This window comes from Lutra lutra, chromosome 2 (assembly GCF_902655055.1).
Source record: "Lutra lutra chromosome 2, mLutLut1.2, whole genome shotgun sequence".
NCBI lineage: Eukaryota > Metazoa > Chordata > Mammalia > Carnivora > Mustelidae > Lutra > Lutra lutra.
In genome coordinates, this window is record NC_062279.1 from 64,182,663 (window position 1) to 64,201,386 (window position 18,724).

Genomic DNA, 18,724 nt, shown 5'->3' on the forward strand with positions numbered 1-18,724 from the left:
GGGGAACAGACATAATTCCTTCTGTTTCATTAGACTCAGTCTATCCTTGTTAGTACTGAGTGATTAGAAAGGCATGGTTTAGTACTTACATGGACTTATTCACTGTTTTATCGAGACTGAGGCGTGAAAAAAATGTTACTAAAGATCTCATACAATGTAGTTTCGCCTTTTTACTGAATATGGGTTTCTAGGCCCAGGCCCCATTTTCTTTAGATTTAGAATTGGAACTTAGCCTTCGATCTCAAATGGGGAAACTCAAAGCAGCAGCAGAGTTCCTTTCCAAAGCAGAGTCTGATTTTGTGCTTGTCAGCTCTCCCTTGTCAACAGGTTTCCTGGTGACTGCTTCAACTATGGAGACAGGCAGAGATACTGCCCTACCTTTCCTTTTCTTTTTAGACATTTAAGTTCTCACCTCCAGGTACCTAATAAAAGGGATTTCAGACTTGACTAGTTGGAAAACTTTTAATTCCCCAGGCTGTTATAAAATAATCCTGTTCTTTTACTTTGAATTGTGAAGTGTTAATGGATTCTGTGATTGGCCATTCAACATTGAGATGTAGCTTGTGCTTCTGCTTCTCTGAACTCCCACAGAATCCTGGAGCTGGTTAATACCCCAGAGGTCTCCCAGGCCAGCTGTCTCTCAGTGCAGGTCTTACTGAGCTCCTCTTGACAGCGATCCCAGAAACTGATCTATAGCGTTTCCCCATTAGACCTGGTTTTGTCTTCTCTAAACAAATCAGATTGATTTTTTTTCTTCTTTCTTATAGCATCTATTCAAATATTTATGGATAGCTTTCATGTTCCCTGTGAATATTCTCCTCCCCAATTCCATCGAATACCTCTGGTTTTCTTATTCTTCCTAAACTGTTGTACCATTCTGGGCACATTCCTGCTTCACTCCAGCTAGAAAATCTCTCTTGAACTGCAGTACCCATGCTACTGAGATAGGACACAGGTGAATGATGGCCTTGTTTGGTTTGAACATATCCAGTGTATGTGTTCATTCTTTTTTAGGGCAACTTATGACTCCTTTGACTCACGCTGACTTCAGTTAACTCATTTTTAGGGACTAAAGTCCTTATTAAAGCCTGCTATTAAATTCACATAAATTGTTAAGATAGGTTTACACTCGAGGGGGTTCTGGGTGGCTCAGTCATTAAGTCTCTGCCTTTAGCTCAAGTCGTGATCCCAGGGTCCTCGGATCGAGCCCCCTCATCTGTCTCCCTGCTCAGCAGGAAGCTGACTTCTCCCTCTCCCACTCCTGCTTGTGTTCCCTCTCTTGCTGTTTCTTTCTGTCAAATAAATAAAATCTTAAAAAAAAAAATACAAAAACAGATCCTGCCTTTAAAAAAAAGATAGTTTTACACTTGAACAGTTGCCTGTTAGTATTGAAACCTGCTGGATTGCTTATCCCAGCCAAATTCTACAGCATCACTTTTGAATCCCTCTTTTCAGCCGGACAGCTACTTGAACTGTGGTTCTCTCATCCAGCAGTCAACCTTACCTCCTAAATTTTGGTCCCCTTCAAATACTGTAAATGTAAATGTATATTTAAAAAATACGGTCAGTTGAGAGTAAGTAGAATACATTTGGCCATGATACTTGAGATGATTCTCTAAGGCAGGGTTTGGGTAACTATGGCTCAAGCCCTCCTTGCCTCCTGTATTTGTAAATATAATTTTGCTGGAATCTAGCTATGCTCATTCACTTATAGACTGTTTACAGCTGCTTTTGTGCAAAAGCAGCAAAAGAGCTGAGTAGTTGCAACCCAGCCTTTCGTAGAACAAGTTGGCTGACTTCTGCCCTAAGGTGAAAGCAACTGGTGAATGAACATGTTTTATGTTCATGTAGATGCATTCTGTTTCTAAGCAAGACTCTCCAAAATCCCTTCTAAGGCTTATTAGTCAAGGCTTTTTATGACTTCCTTTTGTGGCTTGTTCAAGTATTTTATGGGGAAAAATATGGTTCTATAAGATTATATGTGGATTCTAAAATCACAATCTGTGTTCGCTTTTTCTTTTTCTCTTTAAATGACTTGATTTCTAATCTACTAGTATTTGAACACTTTTGTATTATTACTTCAGCTGTCTCTTTTCAAATTGGGGTACTGTTTTCACAGTAATTTCCTTTAGGGTTTTAGGAGCAGTCCTTGACTCAGTATTCATTTTTCACTGGGGAAGAAGAATCACATTTTGGCCTTAGAACATTTAGTAACACTCATTACTAACAAATATTATATAGTACTTCTGTGAAATTTATAAAAGGAACTGAGAGATTCCAAGGAGTCTCCAGTCTATTTTGAGAAAAAGAAGAAAACAATCCTTGTTGCTCAACCAACATTGCCTTACTGAAGCATTTAGTCGCCACTCTGTTATTTTGTTCTTGAACAGAATACTTAAAGTTCAGTTCAGAAGTTACATAACCAGGTTTTTTTTAAGGAAAAGAAATGATAATTTTAAATTTAAGAACATTACAGTCAAAACATTTTATGAAAAAAATTGGATATTGGAAAATTGGAAAAAACAGGTAGTCCTTTCTTTATTCTGGAAATTTCCTTGTTAACCTGCAAACAGTAAGACAGAAATCCCTTATATTCTTTTCCTACATCAGTGTTAGACCTTGGGAGTCAGATATTGCATCAAATTAATTCTCCAAGTGAAGGACACACTTAATGACCTACAGTTGCTCATGTGTAATCTTTGTGGCCTGGTCTTTTTATAAAGGACATTTACTCCACAGTCTGGAGTTTTAGGGCTCACATTTCAAAAGGCCTTCACATGTCTGTGTTATTAATGCCCACATCTAGCATTCACAGGGTATTTCCTATGTCCTACTCTGATGGTGAGTGGAGCCCATTAGATCTCTTCAGCTGCGTTAGTGACCCCAAATTGCTTGCAGCTCTATGCCCTGAGAGTTCTGTTTTCCCCTCCTCGTTACTCTTATTCTTTGCCTGAAGAGCTCCAGTGCCCTGTTTTGGGCTCAGGTCTGTTTTATCCCCTTCCAGAAGTCCTCTCTTACCCAGTCAGAGTCCCATCTGTGCAGCTTGCCTGTGCAGTGTGATGCTGATAAGTTTACGTCTCCTGGAGATCCTCCTACCAGGGACAACCCTCACTGCTCACCTACTCCCTGCCTCACTAGAGAAAATCTCACAACGGGGCCGATGGGTGTCTGCACAAATTCCTGCTTGCTTATCTCAAAGGGCCTGTAGGCCTGCATGGGAATGTTCATGTTTCTCTAGGAAGTACCCTGCTCACTGTTTGTGAGGATTCTTTCCTTCATTCTCCTCTCTATGCAAACTTTTCCCCATGCCCAAACTCTCTTAGTAAGTGACCTTGCCTTGTACTTCATAGAAAAAAGAACCATCAGGTCCCCAGCCTCTCTTCATGAAATCTCCATGCTCATTTGTGCTGACACTCATGTTCTCCTTACTTCCTGTTAACAAGGGAGGGAAGGAGCCCAACTCCTGTGACAGGGCAACACCCATGTGTGGACAGCATCTCATCTCCTCCCCACATTCGAGATTTTGAACCATCTTTTCTGGATTCTTCATGTGGGCGTTTAGGCATTTTACTATCCTTGGGATGTCTCCTGGAATCTCAGATTTAGTGTAATGCCTTAGTGCTTGCTTCCAGCTGCTTTCCCTCAAAATTTTCCTACTTTACTAAATAGTATTCGTGCGTATACTGTTGCTCAGAGCAGGAATCTGGGAGTGATCCTGGAAACGCCCTCCTTTCCCACATTCAATCTATCATCAGTTACTTTGATTCTACCTGCAAATATCTCTGAAAATGGTCTCCTCTCAATTTTTGTTATGAAAAATTTTTGTTATTCCAACCCCCCATCCTCTCTTGTATGTGCCATTCTAGAAGCCTCCTAGCAAGTCTTTCTCCTCCTAGTTTTCCTCACCTCTAATCTCTTTTTCTCAGAGAAGCCCGAGTAATCTTTAAAAGATATAAATAATCATTGTTTTAGTGCCTTGCTTAAAACCCTCTAGTGGCTTTCATCATGCCCCAAATCAAAGAACTCTTTCCCTGGACCCGCAGGGCCCTGCATGTTCCCATACTCTTGCCTTCACTCTTCTCTTTCCATCCACTTCTTTGTTCTTAATGCCCCCCAACCCCCAGCCTTTTGCTTGTTACTGTAATACACAAATTCCTCACCTTAAGCCTTTTGACCTCTGCTGGCTTCAGGCTGGAAACTGTTTCCCTTGCTCTCTGCACCCCTAATTCCTTCTCCTCTTTCAGATCTGAGCTTAAATGTCATTTCTTTGATGGAACTCTCCTGAGTCTTTTTTTCCTTATGAATCCTCTAATATATTCCTCACCTTAGCCCTGCTTTTCTCCATATGAAGGGATTCCTAGAATTTGCAGTTAAATGTTTACTTATGCATTCATGAGTGCATCCTGTGTCTCCCGTGCTAGACAGTAACTTCCAGGAGGGCGGAAACTGGACGGATTTTGTTCATCCTCATGTCTTCAGCACCTGAGGCTGAATGCTCAGCAAATACTTGTTTCATGAAATACAGGTTTATTGCAATGGCTGCTTGGAATGGGGAAGACCCCATCTGGTACTTTTAGGGCTCATACTTACATGATTTGGAATCTCTGCTCCTGTCTTCTGTGAACTTGAGTGGTTCCTAGCTCTTGTGTTCCCAGCATGGCTTGCTGGGCTGACTTCTTTCTTGAGTGGGCCAGCCACCATGGAGGATGTATGTGTATATTTTATATGTAGGTTTATGTATATGTATATTTATATGTAGGTTTATGCAGGAACACGATGTGGAAGCTAGACAGTGACTCTGGTGCTCATAGAAGTGTGCTTTAAATTATTTTGAGAGGTTGTGTGTGAGCTGGGTCACTTTGGAAATGTATGGCAGACTCTCTCCTATCTGCTGGAGGTATTCCCTATTGTTCCGAGTGGTTGGGATTCCTGGCGTGTGCTTTGTCCCTGCTCTCTTCTTTAGTCCAGAGGAGTTTCTGGTTTGCCATTTTTGTAGGTCAGATGCTCAACAGTGTAGAGAGGATGAAATGAACCTAGTTTGAAAATGATCCCTTTCCCTTGACTCGTTGTTGCTCTTAATTCTTGTAGTTCACTGTTGCCCCAGCTCCTTGATACCTAAGTGACAAGTTGTCATGGTGGGAGTGAGTAGAACCTAGTTTCTAGCCCAAGGAAGAGAGTTCAACTTCTAGGCATCTCAAGTAGGCACGGTCACTTTTTTGAGGATTCCCTGTCTCACCGTTGGAATGGTCTCTTCGGGAGAAGTGCTTACCTAATGGAACATTGCAAAGGAGCCTTTGGTTAAATTCAGAATCCTTTCCTTTCCTTTTCTTTTTTTTAATTAGAAAAAAATGTGTTTGAAGATTTTATTTATTTGAGAGAGAGAGATGGGTTGCCTGGGTGGCTCAGTCCTTAAGCATCAAGTTCAGACCATTATCCCAGAGTCCTGGGATCAAGCCCTGCATCTTCTCTCTCTCCTTCCTGCTGTGCTCTCTCTCTCTCTCTCTCTCAAATAAATAATAAATAAAATAAAAAGAGAGCACAAGAGAACATGAGGGGAGTGAGGGGCAGAGGGAGAGGGAGAAGCAGAGGAGCCCAGCTCAGGGCGGGATCTTAGGACCCTAGAACATGACCTGAGCCTGAGGCGAATGCTTAACCACTGAGCCACTCAGGCGCCCCAGAATCCTTTTCCTTTTCTAAGTCACTTATTCTTTCTGTAATTTAAAGCTTGGATTTCTAGGGGCCTTTTCTTTTTTTTTTTTAAAGAAAAAAAAAAGGAATGGCACATTGTTGTAAAGTATTTTGAGGTTTCCTTTTCTATCCTGGATGTTTTCGATATCCTGGAAATACACAGTGAGAAAAACCATTCTCCACCTGCATATTGTTAAATGCATTTTCCTTAGGTAGTTGTTCCCTCTTGTTTGGATTTTCAGCCTTGTTTGTTGTATATTCCGTCTTAAAATGAAAAGCCCCAAACCAGTCACTTTTTAGAATGAGAGCAGTTGTGGTTGGCGTGTGTGCATGGCTCCTATCATGTACGAGCTGTTTGCCAGCCCGCCCAATATTGACTTCGCTGTGAGCTGCAGCGATGGCTTTGCTGATACACCGCAAATCCTCAAGAGGAATTTCAGTAAGACTGAGTGTATTTAAACTTGTAACCACAAACCTAGCCCTTTACATAATGTAGTCTGATAACTAATAAAGGAATGTAATTGACTTGTAAATTTCTGAGGAGGGGGAGGGAAAAAAAAATCTCAAACAGAAGTGTTCTGTTAATGAATGTGATAGACCCCTTTGTTGTTTAAAGACAACCCTCTTGCTATTTCCCTGAAGAAAGAGCTATGTTGGGGCTGTGTTGCACATTTCACTGGCACTTTGCCTCACCTCCTCTTCCCTGAAAATATTTATGGAGATCTAGCCTGTTAATAAATTTAGAAGTGATTTAATGGTTGCATTGGCGGGGTGAGATAAGGTAGTTAAAATATGTTGTTTATTTTATTTCTGGGTGGGGTGGAAGAGGGAAATGAAATACTGATTTTTTTTTTCCCTTTCGGGAAACCTAATACTGTGTTCTTTTGTTATCGTTCTTGTCCTCTAGGCATTAAGTGTAACTGAAACCCTGATTAAACCCTTGGAAAAATTCAGAAAAGAACAACTTGGAGCAGTAAAGGTTTGTGTCTAATTTGAGTGCACTTGTAAAGGGAAGACGGACGGGCCACTGCTGTTTCAGAGGAACAGCGTAAAGTGTACGCTTTCTTCACATTTGGCAGCTTTGAAGGAGATGCTGGAGTAAACCATCTGTTGTTTTATGTTTCAATGTGCTTTTTCCCCTTTGGGCAATATGAAATTGTAAACAAAACCAAAACACCTGGGCAGGAGAGTAAAACCTCTAGTCCTCTCTGGCTACACCTTCCCGTAACAAGTTTTGAAAAGATCCTTAACCAAACGGCACACTCGCTCCCAACAGAAACATCTTACCTCTGTAGGGAGTGCATTGGCTTCCTTGAATGCCTCCATTTTATGGAGGAGTGCAGCCGCATGTGAGGGTTCAAGATTAGAAACGCTGCTACACCATGATGACACTGAAACTAGGAAGATAATTTTGGGTTATTGGGATGTAATTTCCTTCCATTGAGCACAAATTTATTGAGCTCCTGTTATGTGCCAGTATAGTTAGGTGTCAGGGATTCAAAGATGAGTAACCCCACAGCCTGTGCTCCAGGATCTGGGAGTTAGCCAGGATTTCGGAGAATAATATGGTGACTTGACCACAGGGAGCCTGGGATATATGTAGCAACTTCTCAAGTTTGTGAACAGAGCTTTGGAATTATCCCAGAGAAATAATTTCCACCAGCCTTTCCTGAAGTTTATGTATTCACTTGAGGAACAAAAAGTAACATTCGTGTGTTGACTATTTTGGGCTTGGCCCCGAAGAGAATAACATCAATTTCAGGTAGGGAAGAGAGTTTTTTATATTTGCATTACCCCCCGCCCCCCGCAATCCCATCCCCCAACATGGCTTGGGGATGTGATTCTTTTTTTTTTTTTCCCTTTATCTTCCTAAACAAAATATTAAAATCCTTTTGTACAAATACAAAAGGCTTCGAGGGCTGTAGCTATACAGTTGGGCCCAAAGAGCACCAGCATTTTCCTTGCTATTTATAGAATCAGTTCTCCTCCTTTAAGTGACTTATTAAAAGATTAGACACTTCCTTTTGGTATAGTATTTACCATTTTTAGTGAAGGGCTGTGTTTTGAGAGGGGTTAGTGGGGGTACTCTCCTCGTCCCCTTCCTGGGATTGTTTGCTGAGCTGCACCAGGCTGACTGTGTCTTCTGGCTTTGCAGCAGGTCACTGGAGGTCTGCTTTCACACCTGTGACCTTGGGCGAGTAATAGGTTTTGGTTCCTAATCTGTAAAATGAGAGATCTGGGGATCTGACTGTCCCACTTTGTAGTTTATGATTCTGTTCTAAATCTTGAACATCTTGGTTCTTTCTTTTTTTACACTTAATTGGCAGGTATGGAATGGAAACAGTGTCCATTTCTTATTTTTCGTATTTTTGACTGGGTGAGGGTGGTGGTCAGTGAGGATGTATTATAGAAATGGAAAATGAATATGTCTTTTTATTTGCCATCTACCCTACGGGTTTTTTGTTTGTTTGTTTGTTTGTTTGCCTGTTTGTTTTTAAGTGGGCTCCATGTCCAGTGTGGGGCTTGAACTCGTAACCCTCCCAGACCATGCTCTACCAGCTGAGCCATCCAGGCAGTCCCCTACTGTGTTGTTATAAATTTCTGACCTGAGTTTTCTATTGATGGACAGCTCCTCCCTCTGAAACTTTCTCCATTCCTGATGCTGTACTTGTTCAGAGTACATATTGTAGGTAGGATAGACTACATTATTAAAAGAAGAAGTTATTTTAGTAGTTTTAGTCTATGCCTTGAGTTGTTTAGTGGCTAGATTCCATCCTGAAGTCTTCTTTTTTTTTTTTTTTTTTTAATTCCTTCATTGTTCTCCTGGCTTTAAGTTTATGAAGGATTTGTCCCATGTTCTTATTCTGTACAGTATGTATGTTGGCTTTCACATCATTGATACTATTTGAGGCAGCCAGTCCTTGTGGGTTACAGGGAGAAGCCCTTTTTTACTGACAGTTTTATATGTTATAATACAGAGTAGAGAAAGGTGATTTTCTAGGTGACACAGTGCTACATAAACATCTGTCTCTTTCATTAGATTGTTCAGTGTTTCAGAGAAAAGGCTGTGCTTTCCTTATTTTCTACTAGCCTCAACTCCGCCTTATTATATAAGGTATCTAATAAATAGCCTATTTTGATAATTCTAGGAGAACCTGGGGAGGGTTTGTCATCTGTATACTTGATTTTCTACATCAGTGCTTCCTAAATATTAAATCGTTTTTTTTTTTTAAGCATTTTATTTATTTATTAGATAGATAGAGAGAGAGAGATCACAAGTAGGCAGAGAAGCAGGCTCCCTGCCAAGCAAGGAGCCTGATGTGGGATTCGATCCCAGGACCCTGGGATCATGACCTGAGCCGAAGGCAGTGGCTTAACTGACTGAGCCACCCTGGCATTCCTTAAATCATGTTTTGACAAACATATTTTTGTTTTCAGAGGTTAACTGGGATACTTAAAAAAATGACTTAGGTTATTTCTCTTAGGTTAAAAGTCTTTTTTAAAAAACAGAATAATGCTTTTTTTTTTTTTTTTTTTTTTTTTTTTTTTTTTGTGGTGGGGATTAAAACAAAAAAAGCCTTTAAAAGTTGACCACAGCAGAGTGTTTAAAATATCCTTGTCAGAATGTTGATGTCTTTCCATTCTCCTTCCCCACCTGACATGTCCTGCTGTCTGCCTATTCAACTAGAGCTCTTTCTGTTCCTTTCAGTCTTGGTTTCTCCAGTTTCCAGAATCCCTGTGACGCATTTGAATTGTGGTTTTCATATTATCTAAACTGCTAGTGGTTTTTACAGGTTGATCTTCTAAAAGCCCTCAGCTATTCTTTTCTGCTATTTGCCTCTACTTGGATTTGTTCTCCTTCTGTTTGGTTTGGGCTTATTCCTCTGTTCTCGGAGGTTCTGCGGATTTTCTTCCAGGCTTGCCAGCTTCTCCTCTCTGTTGGAAAAATTCCATTTCCCGTTGCAGGACACCAGTCCTTCTGTACTGTGTCACATGAGGTGACTCGTCAGAGTTCCCTCCAAGGCCTAGATCAGCTTTTACTTCCTCTGGAGCTCTTTCTCCTTCCTCGGGTTCTCACTTCTTCCCAGTGTCTGCACAGCCCTATCCATAGCCGCTGCCCATTAAATGCTCAGTTAGCCCCAGGAGACTAGTACAGGTACTGACCAATGCAGGAGCCTAGTCAGTTGTGTAAAATCTCCAAGAAGTACCCTACCTTGTGAAGGCTTATGGTGGGAGAATTAAAAATCGCTCTTAGGTATTTGAGCAATCCAGTTATGACAACATGGCTTTAAGCAAGGGGCAGCATGCAAATATCAAATAGATGCAATCAAACTGTATTGATAATAGAGCCTATTCAAATGCTGGGTTGGAAAGAGCCCATTACCATTTTATTCCATGGAGTAAAAAATTAACCCGAACGGTTGAAACAGATGTTCATTTCATATATTATAACTGCCTCAGCCATTCACTGGCCCTCACACCAAATGCCTTTTGTATTTCTAAGAATGTATCTAATGACTAAATATTTAATAAAAGTTGATTGCCCAGGATTCTGTAAATGACTGCAAAATATGGGTAAAAAGCAAATCTACCTAAATAATCTCTCAAATTATGTTTGATAAAGTAGAAAAAAAATGCTGATTTAATTTAATTACATTTCTTTCATTTTAGTTATAACACACTTCCCAGGGCCTGTTACCTGGCAGGAGGCACTGGGGTACAACTGTGAATTAAAACCGTGGCTGGTTGGCCTTCAAGAAATTGACAACTCTGGAGGGGAGATGCCAAATAGAAAAGCAATAAAAATACACTAAAAAGTGCCATAATTGGGGTGGGCATAGGTGCTCTGGAACATGCCCTCTGGTCTTTGGCGTTCCAGACACGTCTCTCAGGAAGACCTGACTCCTTCTCGTGTGAATCCCACATCTGCCCCTTAGCTTGCTGTGCAATTCAGAGTGAGTTACTTACGACCTCTAGCCCTCAATTTCCTGATCTTTAAAATGAGACGAATGACCCCTGCCTCAGGAGGTTTTTTTGTGAGGATGACATGAACATGATGCTGTATTTCCCATGTCTAGAGTAGGGTCTGGCATACAGAGACATGATTTATTTTATTGCCCCATTTACAGCTTGTGCTGCACCAACTTGCCAAACGAATTGCTCAGGTTTTTGTCCACTCTCCGCATGCAAGCTGCAGAGATAGCATGCCACATGTGACCCTTCTGGCCAAGTAGTGCTGAGGCAATCGGTAGGTGACTCTAGAGTGACTGCACAGGACCCCAGGGTGCGCGTCAGCTTTGTTGTTGGTTGGTACCTCTGCAGCCATAGCTTCCCCCTTCTCTCCTCCTGGCGATGGGTGTCTCCTGGGTGCGGTGTCAGTTGCTAGATACTGTGGGGAGAAAAGCCGAATTCTTATTTCTTTGAATAGGTTGATGGGACTTTACAGAAAGGGGGACTGTGGGGTTGGATCAGGCAAATAAAGTGTCAGGCAGGGATATAGGTGACACTTGGTTAGGACTTAAGTGAGAGGAGTGCTGTTTTTATGCCCCCGAATGGTAGAGGGGTGCCTCCTGGAAGAGATGGCGTTTCACCTGCGCCTGTGGGAGGTTGGTAGATCAGGGGAGGAGGAGAACAGGGATGGCAAAACTCTGGTTGGCTTAGATATCAGGATTCCATGTGAGAAGGTGTCCTGCTGGGTGTATTACCTGTGGATGAATCTTGCTTCTTGAATGTGTGATATTACTTCCATCTTCTTATTTAAATAAGGGAGGGGGAGTTGGAATCTCTGAGAAAGTAGCTAGTTCTCCAGACTAGTCATGCCTTATTATTTAACGTCTATCGTTGTAAAATAAGTCTATTCATTTCCTCATCCTAGGAAATTTGTGAAATAACCAAAACCTTTTAAAAAGATATCTGGGAACTTTAAAAACTGTCCCCCCTTCTTCTAAAACAAAAAAACCCCCCAAATTCTAGTACCTTAAAGAAATGTGGACAATTCACACTAATCAAGTTTTTGTGAGTTCTTCATATGTTCCTTCCTCATTTTTCAATGGGAATATTAAGTGATTTTAGCAAAAAAATTGCTTAACCTTAAGAATGTTTTATGCATTAGGAATATTTGCTTCTTTTCTTATATCTTAATTGCCTCTTCTCCCTGCTTTGTGGTTGGCCTTTTAGCTTGTTTAGTGTGTGTGTGTGTGTGTGTGTGTTTAGTATCTAGAAGTTCTTACGGCTTCTCCCATTTCTTTTTTGCTTGAAAAGTATGCCTCTGTTCTGAGATCTGATGAAACTGTTCTTTTTTATGGCTTCATTTTTTACTTGTGACTCTTTCAATCCATCTGGAATTAGTTTTCATGACATGTGGTTCTCTGTTTCCATGTAGTTAACTAATTATATCAACACCATTGGCTGAAGAATATTTTTTTACCTGATGAATTATGATAAAATCATATATATATATATATATGTTTACTTCTAACATATTGAAGACACCTCATTACTTAAGTTTTATTTCATAGGTTTCTGATCTTCCTTTACCATTTATGTAGCATACAAGTTACTTAGTTTTGCTGTTTTAAATCATTGCTCTTCTTTACCTTTTTTTTGGGGGGGGATGGGTGGTTTTGTAACAGATTACAAATTGACTTTCAGTGAGTCATATTTAACCTGTAAACATAATTTTGCTTGGCTTACTCATGTGAAAGTGTAAAATCAAAAATAAACTGTTGGCACCATTTAAAAATCTTTGGGTTTTTCAGCTGGTCCAGAAAAATCAGAAGACATGGTTTGTATATTAGCTTATATTCCCACATGGTAAAAATCTGCTGGAGCCATGATATGGCCACCTTCCCCTCTAGAATAGTTGTGGACGATCTGATTTTCCATAGCCCCCACCTCTCCTACACTTGGTCTTAGCCAAAAGGCCGAGAAGCGATCCTACCTCTCTTGAATGAGTTCTATCTTGCTTCACTCATTGTGCCTGAGTTCAGGTACAAACTCATTGCGCCTGGCTCAGTCTTACTTGAATTTGTACTGCTGTTTTTTTTTTTTTTTTTAAGATTTTATTTAGTTATTTGACAGAGATCACAAGCAGGCAGAGAGGCAGGCAGAGAGGGAGAGGAAGGGAAGCAGGCTCTCCGCTGAGCAGAGAGCCCGATGCGGGGCTCGATCCCAGGACCCTAAGACCATGACCTGAGCCGAAGGCAGAGGCTCAACCCACTGAGCCACCCAGGCACCCCCATACTGCTGTTTTTATAAAAGAAATTTTCATTGTATTAGATTTGATCCTTCATAGAACCTTTTGTCATAAGTTACTCAATTTATTATATATATATGTCTCCATTTTATATAAGTTGTATTTATATAAATTACATATTTATATAAATTATATTTATATATTTATATATTATACATATATCTCTCCACATTTATATATATATATATATATATATATATATATATCTCCACACACATCTATGTTACATATGTCAGCTCTAGCAGTGTTGATGAAAAAATGCTGTTCTCTACTGAGTGCTACTTGAACATAGCCCTTTTAAAATTTGCACTATTTCAGCGCAAAAGCCACGTGAGCACAAGGAAACAGCAACAGCATTGAGAGAAAATGCAAGAAGAAATAATTATTTAAGTCTTCAGGTTTAACAACAAAACCGCATTTGTATGAGCCATACGGTGTGTGAACTAATGCGTTTCCACTCTATTGGTGGGAGGAATGTTGTTTCTTGGCTGAATTCCTTCTTCACAAAGCCTTTGATACCCCCGCTTTCTTTCATTCTCAACTTTACCCACGTGTTAACTTACAAACCCCACAACTGCTGAGTGTGCTGGGTGTTTTGACTGCTGATTTTAGCATCACTGCTTCCTTTGTCCCATTCTGTGATTCACATGAAATCAAATGAGTAAAAATATTTTCAGTATTCCTGCGAAGGATGAATCTGCGAGGATCGCAAATGTTTTTTCCTATAAGATCCGGCTTAGCAGTCCTCTTGTGGTGAACGCAGGGGCGGGACTTCTCTTCCTGTTTTGTTTCCACCAGAGAAGCGGATGCCAGGAGAACGCTGTGACGCTGGTGCAGTAGAAGGTGGCCCGGACCAGGATCTGTCTTCTCACACCTAACCCAGTGTGCATTCAACCACATCAACTTTTTAAAATAGTGGAAGATTCTGAAATGATGGCCACATGTTTGTTTTATGTTATTTTTCTGTTAGTCACCAAAACAGTTGATGAAGAGTGTAGTAATAAAAAGCAGAAAAGAGAGTAACCATGTTTAATGCCTTAAACTTTTTTTTAAAAATAATTGTAAATTAAGAGCATAAGGAAAATGTGCTTCTGTTTCAACAAAAGTGTGACTCTTATCACACATAGGTGAACCATCGGATCACAGAACTTTAGGATTGGATCAAAGAATGAGCTAGTACCCCCACCCAAAAAAAAATCCCTTATATTTTCAGAAGGAGAACTTAGGTTCTGTGTTGTTACTTTTTTTTTCCCCTAAATTGTGCAGCTAGTTTGTAATTAAACTTGGAGTAGAAATGGGAAAAAAATGTCTTTTCTGGAGACCGCCTGTCTTCCCTCAGTGTGGGATGAGTTCAGGGTCTCTAGATGAGCCCACACAGCAGTTTGTAGTCCCTTGTGGTGGGGTTAAAAAAAAAAAAAGATAAATGTGAAGAAATAGACTTTTCACACTTTGTTCAGTCACTTTGCCTACCAGGAAAAAGATCATATCAGAAAAGATTATTTTTGCTTTAGAAGATAGAAGTTGGAAAATAGGGAAGGGAATGTTCCTTTCCAGGAGCCCTTGGAGAGTTAGGGAGAATTTGAAGTTAATGGAAACATTTTGATAGTGTGAGGACATAGTGTGCTCTCATTGGTGCTCAGAAATGTTTATTGAAAATCCACTTAAGTTGGCTGGCAGTGTTAGGGAAGATAGTCTGTCTTTTCTGTATTTAACAATTAGGAGACTTATTTTCTCAAAAACTTATATAACAAAAGAAAAGCAAATGCTAATTCTAGGCAGTACTGGAGAAATGTTTGTAACGTCACACCACCGCGTCTCAGTATGAGGGTATCTGCCTTACTTTGCACCCTGTTGACCTAGTGATACATGTTCTGAATGATGTTATAGAAATCACTGTGAAGGTTTTGGAAAGAAGATGTTTCTGATCAGAGGGTCTTATTATTAAATTCACACTGGACAATTAAGGAAAATCTTTCCCAAGTTTTTTTTTTTTTTTTCTTCCCCAATTGTGATGATGATTTTTTAAAAAAAAATCTAGACCAAAATGTACTCAGTTTTAAGAGAATGCCATTTCTTTGCCAAAGTCTGCACAAGTTTGCTGTTTTAAGCCTGTGTTGTTCTTTTTATTATTTCTTTTAATGAGGGACAAGTGACATGGCTTTGCTTCTAAACACTAAGTTTAAGTATTGAAAAATACCGTGCTCAAAAAAAAAAAAAAAAAAATACCGTGCTCCTTAAGAAGCCCATTAGAGGAAAATCAGAAAAGATAAGTGACTCTTCAGTCCTAACACTGTTTTGAGGATGAATAAGCAGTGGTCTGGGTACAGATGGATTTTTCAGATAACTTCATCACACTTAGTGGTACTTTGTTTATTTTTAGATACTAATCCTATTTTGAACTTCTCAGTAGATAAACTGTATGTATTCATTTTCCCCCCTGTTTAATCATAGTTGTCTATGTGTTCTGACTTGCAGGAAGAAAAAAAGAAGTTTGACAAAGAGACGGAAAAGAACTATAGTCTAATTGATAAACATTTGAATTTATCAGCCAAAAAGAAAGACTCACATTTACAAGAGGTATTGTTTTTATTTTTCTGTTTATTTGTTTCTACATTTTAGTAAGCAGTGCATACCTTTTCTTTTTAAAATGTGCTTTTCTTTTGTAAACTTTTCATCTAGGATTATTAGGGATGAAAAAAACAAAACGAATGGGTATCACCATGAATTAAGAAAAGAGTTCTTGTGGAACAAGACACAAAATAATGAATACATCTTACAGTGATTAATTCAGTAGAGATTCATAGTATTAACATTTTTGGTTCTGAATATATTTTCACAGGAACAATTTTATCTGGCATTACTGAAGAATAGATATATTATTTTCAGGAATAGATTCATTAATTGGCTTTCAAGATTTTTTGAAGAAATGAGTTGAATTTAATAAGCTCATCTACCATTTTGCTTTTATGTGAATGCAGCATTAATCTTTTTTAACGCTGAAGATTCAGGAGTTCAGCATCATTGGGAGGAGAGAATCTGTTTTACTTGTGTTAATAGACTCTTTCCCCCCCCCCCCCCCCCTTTGGAGGGAGCCATGTGTAAGGAGAAAGGAATTTATATCTTATCTCTCATTTTCTCTGTCTTTCTCTTGTCTAAATTCTCTGGCACTTGTGTTTTCTCACTCACACACGTGAGTGGAAACTCAGTGGCTTGCAATTTGGAACATATGTTTTCATTAAAAATAATGGTGTTTTGCAGCTGTTGGGATCTTGACTCATTCCACAAAAGTGTGATTTTTTTTTTCTCATTTGTTTATTTTTAAACACACAAGGAATCTGGGCACAATATACACTTATTGAAGTATCATCAAAATGGCACTAACAGCATTGGCTCCAGTATATTTAAATGCCAGATAGTAGGTGCACACCCGGGGTGTGTGTGTGTGTGTGTGTGTGTGGTCATTTTGACAGTTCCACATGTCACATTTATTCTTTCCTTTTTAATAATTTTGACTGACATTTGGAAGGTGTTTGACAGTTTATAAAAGCGGGGGGGGGGGGTGCACCTGGGAGGCTCAGTCAGTTAAGCGTCTGCCATTGGCTCAGGTCAGGATCCTGGGGTCCTGGAATCGAGCCCCGCATTAGGCTGCCTGCTCAGAGGGGAGTCGGCATCTCCCTCTGCCCTTCCCCCCCCCACACACAAGTGCACGCTCTCCCTCACTTATACACTCTCAAATAAATAAAAAATCTTTAAAAGAAAAATAAGAGAAACGAGCTTTTATATTACTTAATCCATACGTACCAATTCTGCAGGTAGGTAGGGCCCCTTTTCTGCTTGGTCCATATTATGTAGAAAACCATACGTATGTTACAAACGTTCCATCATCTCCTCCCCTCTGTCCATTTTTCTTTTTTTTTTTTTTTAAACATTTTATTTATTTATTTGAGAGAAGAAAGAGACAGTGAGAGAGAGCATGAGCGAGGAAAAGGTCAGAGGGAGAAGCAGACTCCCCGTGGAGCTGGGAGCCTGATGTGGGACTCGATCCTGGGACTCCAGGATCATGACCTGAGCTGAAGGCAGTCGCTTAACCAACTGAGCCACCCAGGCGCCACCCTCTGTCCATTTTAAATGACATTTTAATCTGCTCTCCTTATGCCAGTGGCTTTCTACCTGTCTTCTCCCCTTACTTTTCTTTTCAGGAATTCTGAAGGGATTTTTCCTTTAGAAAAAATTATTTTCTGTGCTACAAGTAAATTTCCATCTTCACTTCCCTCTCTAATTACATATCTCGTTCGAGCTGTTGCTCAGGCAAAATCTTTATGGCCATCCTTGGCCCTTTCTCTCCTATGCCACACCTAGTTTGTCAGTCTGTGTTTTCCTTAGCTTCAGGATATTCTCAGGATATAGCCACCTCTGACTCGTACCGTCATCATCCTGGCCCATGCCCCTGGTGTCCCTTACACAGATTACTGTAAAGACCTCTTAAATCGTCTCCCTGCTAACACCAGCGTATCCCTGTAGTTTACATTCTATACAGTGAGCAGGCTGTCTTTATGTTGCTTCTCTTCCCCAGACCCTCCCTAATTGATGTCTCCAGAGGCCCAGGGCCCACCCTCCTGTCCTCACACCCAGGTGGGCTGCTTTGCCCTGACTGGCCTGGGACGCCCCTACTCCATGCTCAGGGCCTTTGCTTTTGCTGTCTTTACTGCCTAGTATGTTTCTAGCCTAGACTCATATACTTTACTCCTCCACGTACTCTCAAATACTCTCCACTCAGAGTCCACTTTACTGGAGATGTCCCCGAACATCTTATTTAAAGTGCCCCCTGCCTTATGCTGCTTTGATTTTTTTCATACTCTTAGTCCCATTGGACATACTGTATATTTGGTTGTTCCATGGCTTCTTGCACTTGCTTGTAAGCTCCTTGAAGGCAGCAACACTGTTTTATTCAGTACTCTATCCTTTACACCTAGAGCACTGCTAGTCGGGGAGAAGGCACTTAATAAATATTTACTGAATGAAGAAGGGTGAAGTGCTTGCTCAGTGAGCTGGGGCTTCACTAATTTCATCATTCCCAGGATAATTAAACTCCAGATCAGAAATTTGAGGAGACCCTCGAGATGAATAGTTTTAGTTTCATTTAAATTGTATATTCCGTCCTGTCTTGACTGTATGCGCTTTACAAATGTACAGATTCCCACTTAAATCAGCTTTCTGTTGAAAGTGTGAAGGTTTAAAGGGGGGGGGGGATGCTCTTTAAATGTAAAAGGTTATATTTGGATCTTCATTGATCTTGGCATTCGTGTATGTGTTCCTCATCTGCAGCGAACTGAGTTGAGGTGCTGGGGATGTTTATAAAGGTTACTGAGAGTGGTAGGAACAAAGGCAAAGAAACTTGAATCATTCTCCTTGTTTCAAATGAAAATAACATAGGAGATAATTGTCGCAGAGAGCAGGCTGGCTATTCAGTAATTCTGTTAGGACCATTACCTATACCTCTACATTTATTGGGCATGATATCATCTACTTCCATCCACATTCCTGAATTCCAACTAATATTTGCGCTAGAACAGGTATCAGAGATTTGACAAAAATCTATTTCTGTTAATTTTTGAAGTATATTTTTGATTTTCTGAGCAGTCAAATGATTATATTTCAGTACAAATGACTAGAGAAGTACATATTTTGACTACCTTTGCCTGAGATTAGTCTATTCTCATATGTTACATATTTACCGCAGGAATGGCCAGAAATTAGATGATGATCAAACAGAAATTTGTT

The 18,724-nt window shown here is 40.1% G+C and overlaps 1 protein-coding gene across 3 annotated transcripts in view; it reads left to right on the forward strand.

The window, feature by feature from the left end:
• The window catches only part of ARHGAP10 (Rho GTPase activating protein 10), a 317,730-nt gene that overhangs the window by 100,144 nt on the left and 198,862 nt on the right, over positions 1-18,724 (forward strand). For 2 of the 3 annotated variants that reach the window (XM_047717603.1, XM_047717602.1), the window contains exons 4-5: positions 6,596-6,667; positions 15,419-15,520. In XM_047717603.1, the coding sequence (XP_047573559.1) occupies positions 6,596-6,667; positions 15,419-15,520 (174 nt within the window). Of the gene's footprint in view, positions 1-5,999; positions 6,005-6,595; positions 6,668-15,418; positions 15,521-18,724 lie in introns of all 3 variants that reach the window. The other variant, XM_047717604.1, reaches the window with a different exon arrangement.